Source organism: Saimiri boliviensis, chromosome 1 (assembly GCF_048565385.1).
Source record: "Saimiri boliviensis isolate mSaiBol1 chromosome 1, mSaiBol1.pri, whole genome shotgun sequence".
NCBI lineage: Eukaryota > Metazoa > Chordata > Mammalia > Primates > Cebidae > Saimiri > Saimiri boliviensis.
The window spans coordinates 146,484,429-146,502,998 of NC_133449.1; the positions used below are offsets into that span (position 1 = coordinate 146,484,429).

General features: G+C 48.6%; 1 protein-coding gene across 4 annotated transcripts in view; it reads right to left on the bottom strand.

Moving 5' to 3' along the window:
• Nucleotides 1-16,141, bottom strand: part of PDPR (pyruvate dehydrogenase phosphatase regulatory subunit) — a 58,122-nt gene extending 41,981 nt beyond the window's left edge. For 2 of the 4 annotated variants that reach the window (XM_003939916.3, XM_074406291.1), the window contains exons 1-2: nucleotides 15,950-16,141; nucleotides 5,891-6,152 (exon numbers count right to left, since the gene is read on the bottom strand). In XM_003939916.3, the coding sequence (XP_003939965.1) occupies nucleotides 5,891-6,114 (224 nt within the window). In that variant the 5' untranslated portion in view covers nucleotides 6,115-6,152; nucleotides 15,950-16,141. Of the gene's footprint in view, nucleotides 1-5,890; nucleotides 6,153-14,664; nucleotides 15,922-15,949 lie in introns of those variants that run through there. The other 2 variants (XM_074406294.1, XM_074406304.1) reach the window with 2 other exon arrangements.
• Between the last annotated feature and the right edge of the window lie 2,429 nt (nucleotides 16,142-18,570).

Sequence of the window (18,570 nt, forward strand, 5' to 3'; positions counted from 1 at the left end):
TATACTCCAGCTTGGGCAACAGACTGAGAAAAATATTCATTGACATGGGACAGATTTAAAATTTTTGGAGAGTTTAGGCCAGGTACAGAGGCTAATGCCTATAACCCCAGCACTTTTAGGGGCTGAGGTGGGAGGATCACCTGAGGCCAGGAGTTCAAGACTGGCCTGGGCAATATAGCCAGACCCTGTCTCTATGGAAAAAAAAAAAAAAATCCAGGCTACTTGGGATGGTGAGGCAGGAGAATCCCCTGATTCTAGAAGTTTGAGGCTGCAGTAAGCTAGGATTGTGCTACTCCACTTCAGACTAAGAAACACAACAAGACTTGATCATAAAATAAATAAAATAAAAAATTTGGAGTTCATCTATACAATGGAATACTATGCAGCTATAAAAAAGAATGAGAGGCCAGGCGAGGTGGCTCACATCTATAATCTCAGCACTTTGGGAGGCTAAGGCAGGGAGATCACAAGGTCAGGAGTTCAAGACCAGCCTGGCCAATACAGTGAAACTCCATCTCTATTAAAAATACAAAATTAGCCAGGCATGGTGGAACGCACCTGTGGTTCCAGGTATTCAAAAAGCTGAGGCAAGAGAACCACTTGAACCTAGGAAGTGGAGGTTGCAATAAGCCAAAATTGCACCACTGCACTCCAGCCTGACAGAAAAAGTCAGATTGAGAACATATCTTTTTATTGTACACTCTTTTACATATTTTCTTCTATTTCGGTGGCAGGGGGGGCGGAGTGGGGGGGCGGGGCGCAGTTTTGCTCTTGTCACCCAGCTGGAGTGCAATGGCACGATCTTGGCTTACTGCAACTTCCACCTCCTGGGTTCAAGGGATTCTCCTGCCTCAGCCTCCTGAGTAGCTGAGATTATAGGCACCTGCTACGGTGCCTGGCTTTTGTTTTGTTTTGTTTTGGAGATGGAGTTTCACTCTTGTCGCCTATGGTAGAGTGTAATGGTGCAATCTTGGCTCACCACAACCTTTGCCTCCTGGGTTCCCTGAGTTCAAGAGATTCTCCTGTCTCAGCCTCCTAAGCAGCTGGGATTATAGGCATATGCCTCCATGCCCAGCTAAATCTGTATTTTTAGTAGAGACAGGGTTTCTCCATGTTGGTCAGACAGGTCTCGAACTTCCGACGTCAGGTGATCCGCCCACCTCGGCCTCCTAAAGTGCTGTGATTACAGGTGTGAGATACCACGCATGGCCAATTTTTGTATTTTCAGTAGAGACAGGGTTTTGCCATGTTGGCCAGGCTGATTTTAAATTCTGACCTCAGGTGATCCACCCACCTTGGCCTCTCAAAGTGCTGGGATTATACACATGAGCCACCATGCCCAGCCTCTTTCACATATTTTCAATTTTGAATCATATAAATACATTGCCTATTCAAAAGTACATAAACTTTAAATTAGAAAAAAAGTTCTCTGCCGGGTGCGGTGGCTCAAGCCTGTAATCCCAGCACTTTGGGAGGCCGAGGCGGGTGGATCACGAGGTCAAGAGATCGAAACCATCCTGGTCAACATGGTGAAACCCCGTCTCTACTAAAAATACTAAAAATTAGCTGGGCATGGTGGCGTGTGCCTGTAATCCCAGCTACTCAGGAGGCTGAGGCAGGAGAATTGCCTGAACCCAGGAGGCGGAGGTTACGGTGAGCCGAGATTGCGCCATTGCACTCCAACCTGGGCAACAAGAGCGAAACTCCGTCTCAAAAAAAAAAAAAAAAAAAAAGTTCTCTAATTTACGGTAGCAACATAACATAAAGAGCTACAGTAATGCTAGGGCCCCATACAGATAGGGTTTTGCCATGTTGGCCAGGCCAGTCTCCAACTCCTGACTTCAGGTGATGCATCTGCCTCAGACTCCCAAAGTGCTGGGATTACAGGCATGAGCCACTGTGCCTGGCTGAGGCATAATTTTTTTTTTTTTTTGAGACTAAGTCTTGCTCTGTCACCCAGGCTGGAGTGCAGTGGCACAATCTCAGCTCACTGCAACCTTCACCTCCCGGGTTCAAGCGATGTTCCTGCCTCAGCCTCCTGAGTAGCTGGGATTACAGGCACACACAATCACTGCTGGTTAACTTTTGTATTTTTAGTAGGAATAGGCCTCTACCATGTTGGCCAGGCTGGTCTCAAAACTCCTGACATCAGGTGATCCACCTGCCTTGGCCTCCCAAACTGCTGGGATTACAAGCGTGAGTGACCGTGCCTGGGCAGCATAAATATTTTTAAGTGCGAGGTGCAAACAGTTTGCCTTATGTCAATTATAAGGCATTATATAATCTTGAAGCAACAAATTAAACCAAAAATGAACCTCCCTAGGGTCTCCCACTTATGCACATTTACACTGAAATTAGTTCATCATTTTTTGTGGAAATACCTGATAATTAAATTTAAAAGAATTTCAATAAATAGGAGAAAGACTATGACATCAAGGAAGCATTATGAGGCCAGGTGCAGTAGCCCATATCTGTAACTCCGAAAGTCTGAGAGGCTGAGGTGGGTGGATTGCTTAAACCAGGAGTTTTGAGACTTGCCTGGTCAACATGGTGAAATCACATCTCCACCAAAAATACAAAAAATTAGCTAGGCATGGCAGTACGTGCCTGTGGTCCCAGCTACTCACAAGGTTATGGTGGGAGGATCACTTGAACCCAAGAGGTAGAGGTTATAGTGAGCTGAGATCGAATCACTGCACTCCAGCCTGAGTGACAGCACGAGACCATCTCAGAAACATTAACAAACACAAAAACTCACTTTTGCTCTTAAAAGTATCCACTGCAGGCCGGGTATTGTGGTTCACGCCTGTAATCCCAGCACTTTAGGAGGCCAAGGCAGGCAGATCAGATGAAGTCAGGAGTTTGAGACCTGCCTGGCCAACATGGTGGAACCCTCTCTCTACTAAAAATACAAAAATTAGCCAGGCATGGTGGTATGAGCCTGTAATCCCAGTCACTTCACTTGGGAGTCTGGGGCAGGAGAAATCACTGGGACCCAGGAGGCAGAGGCTGCAGTGACCTGAGATCACATCACTGTACTCCAGCCTGGGTGACAGAAAAAGATTCTGTCTCAAAAAAAAAAAAAAAAAAAAGTATCCACTGCATAAAATAGAAATCCATGAGTCTAAACTGATATGTGTGTGTGTATATATATTCAGATACATAATTGAGTAAATAAATGGGGGAGAAGGAAATCTCTGACAGCAATATGCCAACTATAATAAATGCAGAAAATCAACATTTGTCAACCATCATGGTGGCGGCTGACTCAGGAAACAGTTGTCAATGGATATTAAGCCTGGTAGGTGGAGGTCTGATACGAAGAGGATATTGGCATAATCTCAGAATCCATCTCTCCTCACAGGGCACTGGACCGTCACAAGGAAAGAAAACAAGGACTCTGTGCTTGAGATTCTTGGAGGACACCAATGTATCTGGATGATCATGGTTATCACCACCAGAAGTAAGACAGTATAGCCATGCACCTCCTTACGTGTTGCACCGTAGAGAGTCCAGCCTAATTTCTGTGGTCTTACTGCCAAAAATGTATGGGCTGGTTGTGATGATAGAGACACAACTCTGTGAACAGACTTAGCACTTAACAAGGATGAGTGGCATGGTATGCAAATTATATCTCAAAGCAGTGGTGTTTGTAAAAGTCTCTGACCTGAGTCTGATGATAAAAAAACAGTCTGGGTAGCCGGGTGCCGAGGCTCATGCCTGTAATCCCAGCACTTTGGGAGGCTAATGCAGGTGGATCACGAGGTCAGGAGTTCAAGACTAACCTGACCAACACGGTGAAACTCCATCTCTACTAAAACTACAAAAATTAGCTGGGTGTGGTAGCACATGTCTGTAATCCCAGCTACTCAGGAGACTGAGGCAGGAGAATTGCTTGAACCCAGGAGGTGGAGGTTGCAGTGAGCCAAGATCATGTGACTGCATTCTAGCCTGGACGAAAGAGTGAGACTCTGTCTCAAGAAAGAAAAAAAAGAAAGCCTGGGCAACATAGGGAGAACTCATCTCTACAGAAAAATACAAAAACACAAAACAAAACAAAAAAAATTAGCCAATTAGCCAGATGTGGTGGTGCATGCCAACAGTCCCAGCTATTCGGGAGGCTATGGCAGGAGGATTGCTTGAACCTACGAAGTCAAGGCTGCAGTTATTATCAGCTATTATCGCGTGATTGCACTCCAGTGTGAGTGACAGAGCCAGACCCCATCTCAAAAAAAAAAAAAAAAAAAAGGAAAAAGAAAACAACATTAGCTAAATACAGGTTGACAATTATCACAGTGAAAGGGCTATATTCTTTTTTTCTTTTTTTTTTTTTTTGAGAAAGCATCTCACTCTGTTGTCCAGGCTGAAGTGCAGTGGCACAATCTCCAATCATTGCAACCTCCACCTCCTTTTTTTTTTTTGAGATGGAGTTTCACTCTTGTTACCCAGGCTGGAGTGCAATGGCATGATCTCGGCTCACTGCAACCTCCGCCTCCTGGGTTCAGGCAATTCTCCTGCCTCAGCCTCCTGAGTAGCTGGGATTACAGGCATGCACCACCATGCCCAGCTGATTTTTTGTATTTTTAGTAGAGACGGGGTTTCACCATGTTGACCAGGATGGTCTCGATGTCTTGACCTCGTGAATCCACCCGCCTCGGCCTCCCAAAGTGCTGGGATTACAGGCGTGAGCCACCGTGCCCGGCCAACCTCCGCCTCCTGAGTAGCTGGGACTACAGGCATGTGCCACACCATGCACAACTAAGTTTAGTATTTTTAGTAAAGATGGGATTTCACCATGTTGGCCTGGCTGGTCTCAAATTCCTGACCTCAGGTGATCCAACCTCTTCGGCCTCCCAGAGTGCTGGGATTACAGGTGCGAGTCACCATGCATGGCCAATATTGTTTTATGAATTTAATGCTACTTGTGTAGTGGTATGATATTAATTAATGGTGGATTATAAGAATCTCTTCTGTAATCTCTGTAACTATTATAAATATAAAGGGATTTAGCTTACAAGCCAAAACAGCAGAAAACATTTGACCTAAAAGAAGGCAAGCACACAGAAATAAAGCCTATGAAACCTATTTCTTTTGGAGAATGAGAACAATACTAAGAACCTAGCAATTAAGTGAACACAAGCAGTTGTCTACTTTGCTTAAATACAATCTACATTATTCACAAATGCAATTTTTTGTCAAAGTCTAAAATGTTGCTGGGTACAGTGGGTCACACCTGTAGTCCCAGCACTTTGAGAGGCCAAAGTGGGAGGACTGTTTGAGACTAGGAGTTCAAGCGCAGCCTGGGTAAGAAAGCAAGATCCGCCGGGCGCGGTGGCTCAAGCCTGTAATCCCAGCACTTTGGGAGGCTGAGGCGGGTGGATCACGAGGTCGAGAGATCGAGACCATCCTGGTCAACATGGTGAAACCCCGTCTCTACTAAAAATACAAAAAATTAGCTGGGCATGGTGGCGCTTGCCTGTAATCCCAGCTACTCAGGAGGCTGAGGCAGGAGAATTGCTTGAACCCAGGAGGCGGAGGTTGCGGTGAGCCGAGATCGCGCCATTGCACTCCAGCCTGGGTAACAAGAGCGAAACTCCGTCTCAAAAAAAAAAAAAAAAAAAAAAAAAGAAAGCAAGATCCTGTCTACCAAAACAAAAAAAGACAAAGAAAGGAAACTTGTCACCTCTCTAAAAATCAGAGAACATGAGCATTATTAGTCATCTTTAAAAAGTTCAGGAGATTCCACCTTGATTCTTCTGATGCTACTTAGGAACATTCAGATTAGCTTCTGAGAAGTAGGGCAGTATCTCTGAAAGGAGAGGAGGGAACGAGGGAATCTTATCATTAGTGCAGCATGGCCAGTCATGACCAAATGCAGTCTGATCCTTACCTGCCCTGCTCCAAAAGGACAATATCCTTCCACCCCATTTTGGAGAGGTGATAGGCCACGGATGTGCCCATGATTCCACCCCCACAGATGACCACCTGTGCCTCGGTGGGCAGGGCCACGGAACGTGCCTCGGCAGCTGACGTGCTGCTTCCTGCAGAGGACCAGTTCTGCCATCCTGGGCTGGTTCTTTGTCTTCCAACAACTGACAGCAACCGGCAGAACATCACTTCTTTCAGCAACCAGCAGATCTCAGGAATTCAAACTAGACAGAGAAACCAAACATATTTCACGCCATTCAACTCAGTGCTCAGGATTAATGAGAAAAGGATTTGACAAAGAACAGTAGTCATTCATTCAACACATATATGAGGGCACACTGAGTTTCATTCTGCTAGCAGTGAACAAGAATGGGGAAGTCCCTATCTTTATGAAACTGACATTTGAGAGTTTACATATGGAAACAAGGAGGGGGCAATCACACAAATAAAACAAGTAAATAAAACTGATGTGATAGAATAACTAGGGGCATATTTCAAATGGAATGGTCAAGAACAGCCTCTAAGGAACTGACATCTGAAAACAGATCTGAAGGATAGGGAACCAGTTACACATGTGCAAAGGCCTTGAGGTAAGACCGATCAAGAACAAAAAGGAAGTCAGCATGTACACAACATGGGGAATGGGGGACAAGATCTAAGACAACACTGGAGAGGCAGGCAAAAATCAATCACACAGAGTCCTCGGTTGCCATCAACAGGAGCTTGAATTTTATTCTAAGTACAAAGGAAAATCACTAACACAGGGGAATGAAACCATCTGGGATGTTTTTCTTTTTTTGGTGGGGGCGGGGAAGGGATTTTTTTTTTTCAAAGGTCAGTCTGGCTCCATTGTCGAGAGTGGATGGTAGAATTACAAGAAAAACAGAGTTGACCTCCTGGGCTCAACCTCGGTCTCCCAAAGTGTTGAGGTTATTTATAGGCATCAACCACTGCACTTGGCCAAGGCAGGGTTTTAACAAACTTAATCTAACAGCAAAACAGATGACTGTTCAAGTTTCAAGAAACTGAATAAAGGAAGACCTACTGGCTGTCCATGCAGTCATTTGTACAGGAAGAGGAGGACTTTGAGATGAGACGTGGCAGACCAGGGGGTCCTCAGGGCAGCTCACTGCTAGTCATCTTACCGCCTCCACTGCTAGCCACAGGACCCAGAGATGCTTCCCAATCAACCCAAATCATCTAAGGCCATGGTCTCTCAGAGGACTCTCAGAATTGCAACCAATGCAAACATAGACTGTGTCCAGGCAGATATCCCATACAACTGCAGGCAAATAATCTTGGCCACCTTGTGGTTGCTACCATGCCTCTCATCCCTAGTCCCTGTTAAGCTCTGTCTCAAGATAAAGCCTTCTCTACACAGCTAGTCTTTCCATAATCTCATCTCCACATGACCAATTTATTTCCCTCACGCGAGCTCTCTTTGCTTTCCTCCCGCTCAAGCCCCTCTACTGCACCCTCTAGAATACCTTTCCCAAAGGTAAACAATTACCCCTTTGCTGACATTCTCTCTACCCTGTCCCAATGGCAATGCAGCTTTCCCGGGGAACTGCCGCTGCCAAATGGCAAACCCTGTCCCAGTGACTTTGCTGCCATCCTCCTGGCTTCTGACCCGTTACCACTTGGTTATACTTCAAAACTGCCCTGCTCCTTGGTGGCTTAGGCTAACACATGGTAAGCCACAGGCAGACCTCTGTACTGTTTCCGAGCCCAGCTGCTCCTCTCTCAACCTTCTGTCTTACGATCTTTCTTTCCTCAATCTAAGCAGAAAACCTGTCTCATCTCATTCCCTGAAACCCTTCCTATAGACCCACTTGCATCTGCAATCATCTCTTCCTTCCTTTATAAAACAGAATGTTAATCTCCCCAAGTGCCCTGGATTCCACTTCTTCCTCTTCTCTTGCCCCTAGCTCCATCAACTGCTGTCTCTCTTTCATGTACCTGCAATGTTTCCCTCCCTTTTTGCTTCTTTTCCTCAGCATCTTTAAATTTTTTTTTTTTTTTTTTTTTTTGAGATGGAGTCTCACTCTGTCACCCAGGCTGGAGTGCAATGGCACAATCTTGGCTCACTGCAACGTCCGCATCCCGGGTTCAAGCAATTATCCTGCCTCAGCCTCCTGAGTAGCTGGGACTACAGGTGTGTGCCACCATACCAGCTAATTTTTGTGTTTTTAGAGATGGGGTTTCACCATGTTGATCAGGCTGGTCTCAAACTCCTGACCTCAGGAGATCCACTCACCTCGAGCATCCCAAAGTGCTGGGATTACAGGCATTAGCCACCAAGCCTGGCCTCAGTGACTGTCTGATGCCCTCAGGAAAAAGGCAAAATTCTTTTACTATCAACTGCAGGATCCTTCACAATCTGGTTCTTATCTGTGGTCTCACTTCTCCTCTCCTCACGCTCTGATCAAGCCAGACTGAACAACCTGTAATTCCTCAAAGGTATCAGGTGAGGCGTGAATGTTCTATTCAGCTCTGGGTTCTGTGCATGCTGTTCCCTACTGGCATGGTTCCTGCCACCCCTCCCCCAAATATAGGTAATCTCAGGTTGTAGCCTCTTTGACATCTTATCTGACACACTCACTCTCCTACCCCAACACTTGGTTAGGTGGCTCTTCCATGTTTTCCTATAACAAACTGCACTTCTCCCAGGACAGAATTTACCATGCTGCACGATGGTGTGTCTGCCAATCAGAGAAGCAACACACCAACACAGCAGGGAATCCAGGCTTTGTGGGTGGAGACGACTGGGTCTGAAAACATTCCCCACCTCTCACTAGCTGTATGACTTCCAGTAAGTTACTAAATCTCTATGCTTTGAGGTCCTTTTTTTTTTTTTTTTTTGAGATGGAGTCTTGCTCTATCACCAGGCTGGAGTGCAGTGGTGAGACCTCAGCTCACTGCGACGTCAGCCTCCTGGGTTCAAGTAATTCCTCTATCTCAGCCTCCCGGGTAGCTGGGACTACAGGTGCACACCACCATGCTCGGCTAATTTTTCTGTTTTAAGTAGAGACGGGGTTCCACCATGTTTGCCAGGCTGGTCTTGAATTCTTGAGCTTGTTATCCACCCACTTTGGCCTCCCAAAGTGCTGGAATTATAGGTGTGAGCCACTGTGCCCAGCCTGAGGTCCTCATCTGTAACATGGGCTAGGAACACCTACCTCACATGACTGCTGCAAAGACTAAATCAGATAATGCAGGAAGAACATGGTACAGGCACCTAAGAAGCACTCAGTGAGTGGTAGTTATTCTTTATTTATTTTTTGAGATGGAGTCTTGCTCTGTCGCCAGACTGGAGTGCAGTGGCACGATCTTGGCTCACTGCAACCTCCATCTCCTGGGTTGAACCAATTCTGCTGCCTCAGCCTCCTGAGTAGCTGGGACTACAGGCACATGCCACCTCGTCTGGCATTATTTTTTATATTTTAGTAGAGACATGGTTTCACCATGGCCAGGATGGTCTCGATCTCCTGACCTTATGATTTGCCTGCCTTGGCCCCCCAAAGGGCTGGGATTGTAAGCACGAGCCACCACACCCCGCCTCTTTATTATTTTTTAAGACGAGGTCTCACTCTGTCACCCAGGCTGGAGTGCAGTGCCATGGTCATGGATCACTGCAGTCTCAACCACCCAGGCTCAAGCGATCCTCCCACCTAAACCTCCAGAGTAGCTGGGACCACAGGTGTGCACCACCGCACCCAGCTAATTTTTAAATTATGAATATTTGTAGAGATGGGGGGGTCTCACTTCCTTGCCCAGGCGGATCTTAAGCTCCTGACCTCAAGTGACCTGCCCACCTTGGCCTCCCAAAGTGCTGGAATTACAGGTATGAGCTACCACACCTGACCTATTATTTCCTTATTATAATGGAACTAAAGAGTAGAAACCTTATAAATTGGTCAATTTTCCTAGCATTCCACACAGGAACCTAGGAAATACTCTCTGTTCATGAATGAGAACAGAAAACAAAGAAGATGGGGGAAAAAAAATCAATGATCACTCAGAGATCTCAAAGGTAGGCCCCCAGATTTGAGGGAGTATCTAAATACCTGAGAGAATTATTTTTACTTTTGTTTATTTCTTTTGAGATGGAGTCTTGCTCTGTAGCCCCGACTGGAGTGCAGTGGCATGATCTCGGCTCACTGCAACCTCTACCTCCCCGGTTCAAGCAATTCTCCTGCCTCAGGCTCCCAAGTAGCTGCGATTACAGGCACGTGCCACCACATCCAGCTAATTTTTTTGTATTTTTAGTAGAGACAGGGTTTCACCATGCTGGCCTGGCTGGTCTCGAACTCCTGACCTCAGGTGATCCACCTACCTTGGCCTCCCCAAAGTGCTTACAGGCATGAGCCACTATGCCCAGCCATTTGTAAAGCTAATTTTTTTTTTTTTGAGACGGAGTTGCGCTCTTGTTACCCAGGCTGGAGGGCAATGGTGCGATCTCGGCTCACTGCAACATCCGTCTCCTGGGTTCAGGCAATTCTCCTGCCTCAGCCTCCTGAGTAGCTGGGATTACAGGCATGCGCCACCATGCCCAGCTAATTTTTTGTATTTTTAGTACAGATGGGGTTTCACTATGTTTAGCAGGATGGTCTCGATCTCTTGACCTCGTGATCCACCCACCTTGGCCTCCCAAAGTGCTGGGATTACAGGAGTGAGCCACTGCGCCCGGCCAAAGCTAATATTTTTATAAGGAGTTACAATGCACCAGATACTGCCTATGTATATGACTAATTTAATCTTTACAACCCTGTGCGGTAGACATTACCCTTTCTATTCTACACTTGAAGAAACAGTCACAGGTAAGAGGAGGTGGCTCACCCAAGGTCCTACCAAACTGTTGGGTAGCAGAACTCTGCCAATCTGGCACTAGCAGCCTGTTATTTAATCATGGCTCCATGCTACCTTCCAAATAAAAGCAGATGGTAGGGAAATGACAGCTGTGAGGACTGAACGATTAGGCACATCCCCCTAACAGGAAAAAGAGAATTGCAAAGGTGGCAGAAGAAACACAGTAACAGATGAGTTTTAAGATGCAATTTTAAAAAAACTTTAGGCCAGGTGCAGTGGCTCATACCTGTAATCCCAGTATTTTGGGAGGCCGAGATGGGTGCATCACTTGAGGTCAGGAGTTCAAGACCAGCCTGGCCAACATGGCAAAATCTTATCTCTACTAAAAACACAAATACTAGCTGGGCATGGTGGCGGGTGCCTGTAGTCTCACCTACTCAGGAGGCTGAGGTGGGAGAATCAGTGGCGCCTGGGAAGCGGAGGTTGCAGTGAGCAGAGAGCACGCCAGTGCACTCAAGCCTAGGCAACAGAGCAAGAGTCTGTCTTAAAAAACAACAACAACAACAACAACAACAACAACAACAACAACAACAACAGGCAGGGCGCGGTGGCTCAAGCCTGTAATCCCAGCACTTTGGGAGGCCAAGGCGGGCAGACCACAAGGACAAGAGATTGAGACCAACCTGGTCAACATGGTGAAACCCCGTCTCTACTAAAAATACAAAAATTGGCCGGGCGTGGTCGCTCAAGCCTGTAATCCCAGCACTTTGGGAGGCCGAGGCGGGTGGATCACGAGGTCGAAAGATCGAGACCATCCTGGTCAACATGGTAAAACCCCGTCTCTACTAAAAATACAAAAAATTAGCTGGGCATGGTGGCGCGTGCCTGTAATCCCAGCTACTTAGGAGGCTGAGGCAGGAAAATTGCCTGAGCCCAGGAGGCGGAGGTTGCGGTGAGCCGAGATCGCGCCATTGCACTCCAGCCTGGGTAACAAGAGCGAAACTCCGTCTCAAAAAAAAAAAAAAAAAATACAAAAATTAGCTGGGTGTGGTGGCGAGCGCCTGTAGTCCCAGCTACTCGGGAGCCTGAGGCAGGAGAATTGCTTGAACCCAAGAGGCGGAGATTGCAGTGAGCCAAGATTGTTCCACTGCACTCCAGCCTAGCACCTGGCAACAGAGACTCTGTCTCAAAACAAAAAAACAAAAAAACACGCCGGGCGCTGTGGCTCAAGCCTGTAATCCCAGAACTTTGGGAGGCCGAGGCGGGTGGATCATAAGGTCAAGAGATCGAGACCATCCTGGTCAACAAGGTGAAACCCTGTCTCTACTAAAAACACAAAAAATTAGCTGGGCATGGTGGCACATGCCTGTAATCCCAGCTACTCAGGAGGCTGAGGCAGGAGAATTGCTTGAACCCAGGAGGCGGAGGTTGCGGTGAGCCAAGATCGCGCCATTGCACTCCAGCCTGGGTAACAAGAGTGAAACTCCGTCTCAAAACAAACAAACAAACAAACAAACAAAAAACAACAACAAAAAAAAAACACTTTAAAATCTCATGGTGGGCCAGCTGGTGTCTCATGCCCGTAATCCTAGTTCCTAGTGCTTTTAGAAGCCAAGGTGGGAGGATCACTTGAGCCCAGTAGTCAGCAACACGACAATATCCTCTCTGTGGGATTATAGGCACACACACACACACACACAAAAAAAAAAAAAAAAAAAAAAAAAAAATCAGCTGGGTGTGGTGGTACGTGCCTGTAGTTCCAGCTACTCAAAAGGCTGAGGCAGGAAGGCAACTTGAGTCCAGAAGGCAGAGGCTGCGGTAAGACATGATTGCACCACCGCACCTCAGCTTGGGTGACAGGGTGAGACCCTGTCTCAAGAAACAAAAATAAACATTTTTTTTTAAAGCCCAGGGTACGCCGGGCACGGTGGCTCAAGCCTGTAATCCCAGCACTTTGGGAGGCAGAGGCGGGTGGATCACGAGGTCAAGAGATCGAGACCATCCTGGTCAACATGGTGAAACCCCGTCTCTACTAAAAATACAAAAATTAGCTGGGTGTGGTGGTGCACGCCTGTAGTCCCAGCTACTCGGGAGGCTGAGGCAGGAGAATTGCGTGAACCCAGGAGACGGAGGCTGCGGTGAGCCGAGATTGCGCCATTGCACTCCAGCCTGGATAACAAGAGTGAAACTCCATCTCAAAAAAAAAAAAAAAAAAAAAAAAAAATGCAGCCCAGGGTACATGGTGGCTCACGTCTATAATCCCAGCACTTTGGGAGGCTGAGGCAGATGGATTGCCTGAGCTCAAAAGTTTGTGACCAGCCTGGAGACACATGATGAACCCCATCTTTACCAAAAATACAAAAATGTAGCTGGGTATGGTGGCATGCACCTGTGGTTCCAGCTACTCAGGAGGTTGAGGTAGGAGGATCACTTGAGCCTGGGAGGCAGAGGTTGCAGTGAGCCAAGATTATGCTACTGCACTCCTGCCTGGGCAACAAGTTAGAACCAGCCTTTTAAAAAAAAAAAAAAAGCCAGGTGCAGTGGCTCACGCCTATAATCTATAATCCCTGCACTTTGGAAGGCCAAGGCAGGTGAATTACCTGAGGTCAGGAGTTCGAGACCAGCCTGAGCAATGTGGTGAAACCCAGTCCCTACTGAGAACACAAACGTCAGCCAGGTGTGGTGGCTTGTGCCTGTAGTCCCAGCTACTCAGGAGGCTGAGACAGGAGAATTGCTTAAACCCAGGAGGTGGAGGTTGCAGTGAGCTGAGTCGCACCACTGCACTCCAGGCTGGGCAAAAGAGCCAGACTCCATCTCAAAAAAAGAAAAAAGCCCAGGATGCTAGGCACCAAAAAAGAATTTCTGACCTTGTGTTCATTATGACCTTCACAAGAGTCAAGTGGTGACGACGGCATGAGGGCAGAGGAAAAGTAGGGCTTAAGATAAACAACGAAGGAAATTAAGGCACCAGAGTCTAGTGCCTTTGCTGCCAAACTTAAGCCTAGTAGGGTTGGCAGCAAAACCAAAGCAAAGCTTGATAGCAAAGGAGGTAAAGATAGGAGAGAAGAAACTGAAGATGTCAAAGACAGATATAAAGCACATCATCTGCTTTAAAACAAATATTTTTTAAAAGTTCTGGAAAATGACGTTATAATATTCTCTGCTAAGAAGAATAAATTCTGCTAAACAACCGTAAGACTAGGGCTGGCTCCACTCAGATCTGCTTATTCCAACAAGACCAAGGTGCTAGCGCTAACTTCCAGTTGCCCCTCTGTATGGCTTCAGCGTTGTGCACAGTGGACTGACGGTTACAAGGAAGACTGGATGAGCGTGGGTGGGCTCACACAAAGCTTCCTACACTGCCTCAGCAAAAGAACCACCTGGTGCCGGGCGCAGTGGCTGATGCCTATAATCCCAGCACTTTGGGAGGCCGAGACGGTGGATCACGAGGTCAAGAGATCGAGACCATCCTGGTCAACATGGTGAAACCCCGTCTCTACTAAAAATACAAAAGTTAGCTGGGCACGGTGGTGCACGCCTGTAGTCCCAGCTACCCGGGAGGCTGAGGCAGGAGAACTGCTTGAACCCAGGAGGCGGAGGTAGTGGTGAGCCGAGATCGCGCCTTTGCACTCCAGCCTGGGTAACAAGAATGAAACTCCGTCTCAAAAAAAAAAAAAAAAAAAAAACCACCTGGGACACTTGTTTAAAACTGATAGACTCCAGAGGGTGCCGTGGCTTACACCTGTGGTCCCCAGCACTTTGGGAGACTAAGGTGGCCGGATCACGAGGTCAGGAGTTAGTGACCAGCCTGGCCAATATGGTGAAACCCTATTTTTTCTATTAGAAATAGAAAAATCAGCTGGGCTTGGGGGCGGGCATCTGTAGTCCCAGCTTCTACGGAGGCGGAGGCAGAAGAATCGCTTGAACCTGGGAGGCGGAGGTTGTAGTGAGCTGAGATCATGCCACTGCATTCCAGCCTGGAGACAGAGTGAGACTCTACACTCCAGCATGGGCAACAACAGAGCGAGACTCCGTCTGAAAGACAAACAAACAAACAAAAACCACGAAAAATTCCCAGGGTCCATCTCTGCAGATTCTGATCCTGCCACTCCAGGAAGCTGTATTTTTCAACAAGTGAACCAGGTGATCATGAGTTTAAGAAATTAACACAAGTGGCCGGGTGCGATGGCTCATGCCTGTAATCTCAACACTTTGGGAGGTCAAGGAGGGCAGATCACGAGGTCAAGAGATCAAGACCATCCTGGCCAATATAATGAAACCTCATCTTGACTAAATACAAAAATTAGCTGGGTGTGGTGGTGCGTGCCTGTAGTCCCAGCCACTTAGGAGGCTGCAACAGGAGAATTGCTTGAATTCGGGAGGCAGAGGCTGCAGTTAGCTGAGATGGCGCCATTGCACTCCAGCCTGGCGCGTGGCGACAGAGCAAGAGTCTGTCTCACCAAAAAAAAAAAAAAAAAAAAAAGAAGAAGAAGAAAAGAAAAAGAAGAAGAGGAAGAAGAAAGAAGAAAAAAGAAATAATTAACACAAGTCCCTGTCACTGGAAAAGTATACCCGTCGGGCTGGCTCCTCCTCCACCCACCCCCCTCATCCCCGTACATTATGTTTACATGCATGTAAGAAATGGGCTTGGAGATTCTTGATTCAAACCCCAGTATCACACATCGGCCCCCAAAGGTCAAACATTAACAAGGAAGCTCACTGCCCTGGCCCAGACTTTTCTAGGTGACTTCCTCCTCCGGACTCTGCAGCAGTCTGACTAGTTATGAGGCACAAGCGGACCGCACGTCTTAACGCGGGAAAAACAGTTCCACCTGCAGGGACGCAGGACCGGGTTGAAGGAGCTGGAGTTGCGCCGCAGGGGTGTGCAAGCCCGTGAGGGGGGAGCCCGAGGCGCAGTCACCTCCGCCACCCTGGCATCCGGGCTGAGATGCAGGCGCCCGGAGGAGCGGTGCGCAGGCCCCGGGTAAGCCGAGGACACGAGCCAGGGCACGAGCGGACAACCTTCCGGGCACCGAGTCCTGGCGCCTGGACGCGCCTTCGTGAGAGGCCAGGCGGAACAGACTGGAGGCGGTGGGTAGCGGAGACCACCCCCGGGCGAAACCAAAGGAAAAAGAGGGGAACCCGGGGGTCCCGGGACGCTCAGGCACGCGCAGACGGGGAAGCCAGAGTCGCCCCGCAGCTGTCTCCTTACCTCACGGGCCCCCACGGGCTCCGCGCTCAGCGACAGCCCAGCGGGAGCCAGGCGCCAACCACAACGGTTGCCGGGGGTCGCCTCGGGCCGGAAAGCGGGGATCAGGGTTGGGAAAGGGGCGGGGCGAATTGAGCAAAAAGTTCCGGGGAAGCCGAGACCGCGACCTTCCGCGCTTTACGTCCCGCGGGCAAGGGTACGGCCGGCGCGTGACCTCAGCCGCGCACGAGCGCGCTGTGACGTAACCTCGGAGCCCCGCCCCTGCCACATGGGCTTGTTTGGGTCGCGCGAGGCACCGCCCCCAGAGGCGGGTTGTGGAGGCCTTTAACTCCGAGGGCCGTTTTAGAACCCAGGCCTGTGACCTGCGTGGTTTCTGCACGTGGAAGCGGAACGTCTGAGATGCTGCAAGCCCCGTGGAGTTTGGGGAGCGCGGGGGTTCTTTCTTCCCTCGAGGCCCGTGCCAAGGCTTGCCCGACACCCAGTGGGTCCGCGTCCTGAGCCACATCCAGTCCGAGAGGAAAAGACTTCTCACCCACTGGGGAGCGCTGCTCTGGGAAGTGGCGCAGGGCTTTCTTGGGCAAGGCTCTCGCGGAGCAGATCGGAAATCCATTCTGATGGTCCCCACCCCCCACCTCGGAGGCCGGACTAGCGGACCGGAGTTCCCGGCCCTATCTTAATCCCCAGTTTCTCAGCTTGGCTCAGCTCAGAGAAAGAGGAATCATTCACTCAAACCTCAGAGAAGATTCCACCTACCCCTTCCTCACCGTCACATCAGCCTTTTCTTTTTCTGAGACGGAGTTTTGCTCTGGTTGCCCAGGCTAGAGTGCAGTGGCGAGATCTCGGCTCACTGCAATCTCCGCCTCCTAGGTTAAGCGATTCCCCTGCCTCAGCTTCTCGAGTAGCTAGGATTACAGGCATGCGCCACCACGCCTGGCTACTTGTTTTGTTTTTTGTTTTTTGTTTTTTTTTGAGATGGAGTTTTGCTCTTGTTACCCAGGCTGGAGTGCAATGGCGCGATCTCGGCTCACCGCAACTTCCGCCTCCTGGGTTCAGGCAATTCTCCTGCCTCAGCCTCCCGAGCAGCTGGGATTACAGGCACGCGCCACCACGCCCCGCTGATTTTTTGTATTTTTAGTAGAGACAGGGTTTCACTATGTTTAGCAGGATGGTCTCGATCGCTTGACCTCGTGATCCACCCGCCTCGGCCTCCCAAAAGTGCTGGGATTACAGGCTTGAGCCACCGCGCCCGGCCTTACTTTTGTATTTTTAGTAGCGACGGGATTTCTCCATGTTGGTCAGGCTGGTCTCGAACTCCCAACCTCAGGTGATCTGCCCGCCTCGGCTTCCCAAAGTGCTGGGATTACAGGTGTGAGCCACCGTACCCGGCCCACGTCAGCCTTCTTTCCTTCCAGAACTCATCACTGTCCCAAAAATATAAGTTTGTCGACTGCCTTTCCCACTGGTGTTACATAGTCTCTGTCGACAGAACCTTAGTCTTATGCACAGATATCTTCTCAGCACCCAGAACAATGCCTGGCAAACATCCACTAAATATTATATGGATAAGGGTCTCATGGTGCAGCCACCATTGCATCTTGGACCCCACTATCCAGGTCCCGTTTGTTGGATTCAATACTGTCTCACCACAGAAGCCAATCTTGTGTTTTATTAATTTTTTTTCTTTTTGAGATGGAGTCTTCCTCTGTTGTCCAGGCTGGAGTGCAGTGGCATGATCTTGGATCACTGCAACCTCCGCCTCCTGGGTTCAAGCGATTCTCTTGCCTCAGCCTCCCGAGTAGCTGAGACTACAAGCGCATGCCACCACACCCGGCTAATTTTTTGTATTTTTAGTAGAGATGGGGTTTCACCATGTTAGCCAGGATGGTCTCGATTTCCTGACCTTGTAATCCACCTGCCTCAGCTTCCCAAAGTACTGGCTTTACAGGCGTGAACCACCGGTGCCTGACCGTTTTATTAATTTAAAAAAAATTTTTTTTTAGAGATGAGGAGGTCTCACTATGTTGCCCAGGCAAGTCGTGAACTCCTGGCCTCAAGTGATCCTTCCATATTAGCCTCCCAAAGTGCTGGGATTACAGGTGTGAGCCACTGTGCCTGCCCCAATCTTGTGTTTTATTGCAGGCCACCTGTGTTTTATTTCGGGGCACTGTGCAGGATGATGGGATCCAGCAGTGTGAAAGAAAGAGGGGGCTTCTGCTCTTAGGGAGTGGCAGTCAAGTTCCAGGGACTCCTCTGTCACCAGGCCAGGCCACAGCCTACCTAGTTTATACCCCACTTGCCAGTCAACTCACACAAAGACAGCCCAGATGAGGTCTGACTGCCAAAGGACTGAAACTATGCCATAGGCTCCTGTAGTACTTTTACATTTCACTTAAGATTTAATCTTAGGCCGGGCGCGGTGGCTCAAGCCTGTAATCCCAGCACTTTGGGAGGTCGAGGCGGGTGGATCACGAGGTCAAGAGATCAAGACCATCCTGGTCAACATGGTGAAACCCTGTCTCTACTAAAAATACAAAAAAAATTAGCTGGGCATGGTGGTGCGTGCTTGTAATCCCAGCTACTCAGGAGGCTGAGGCAGGAGAATTGCCTGAACCAAGGAGGCGGAG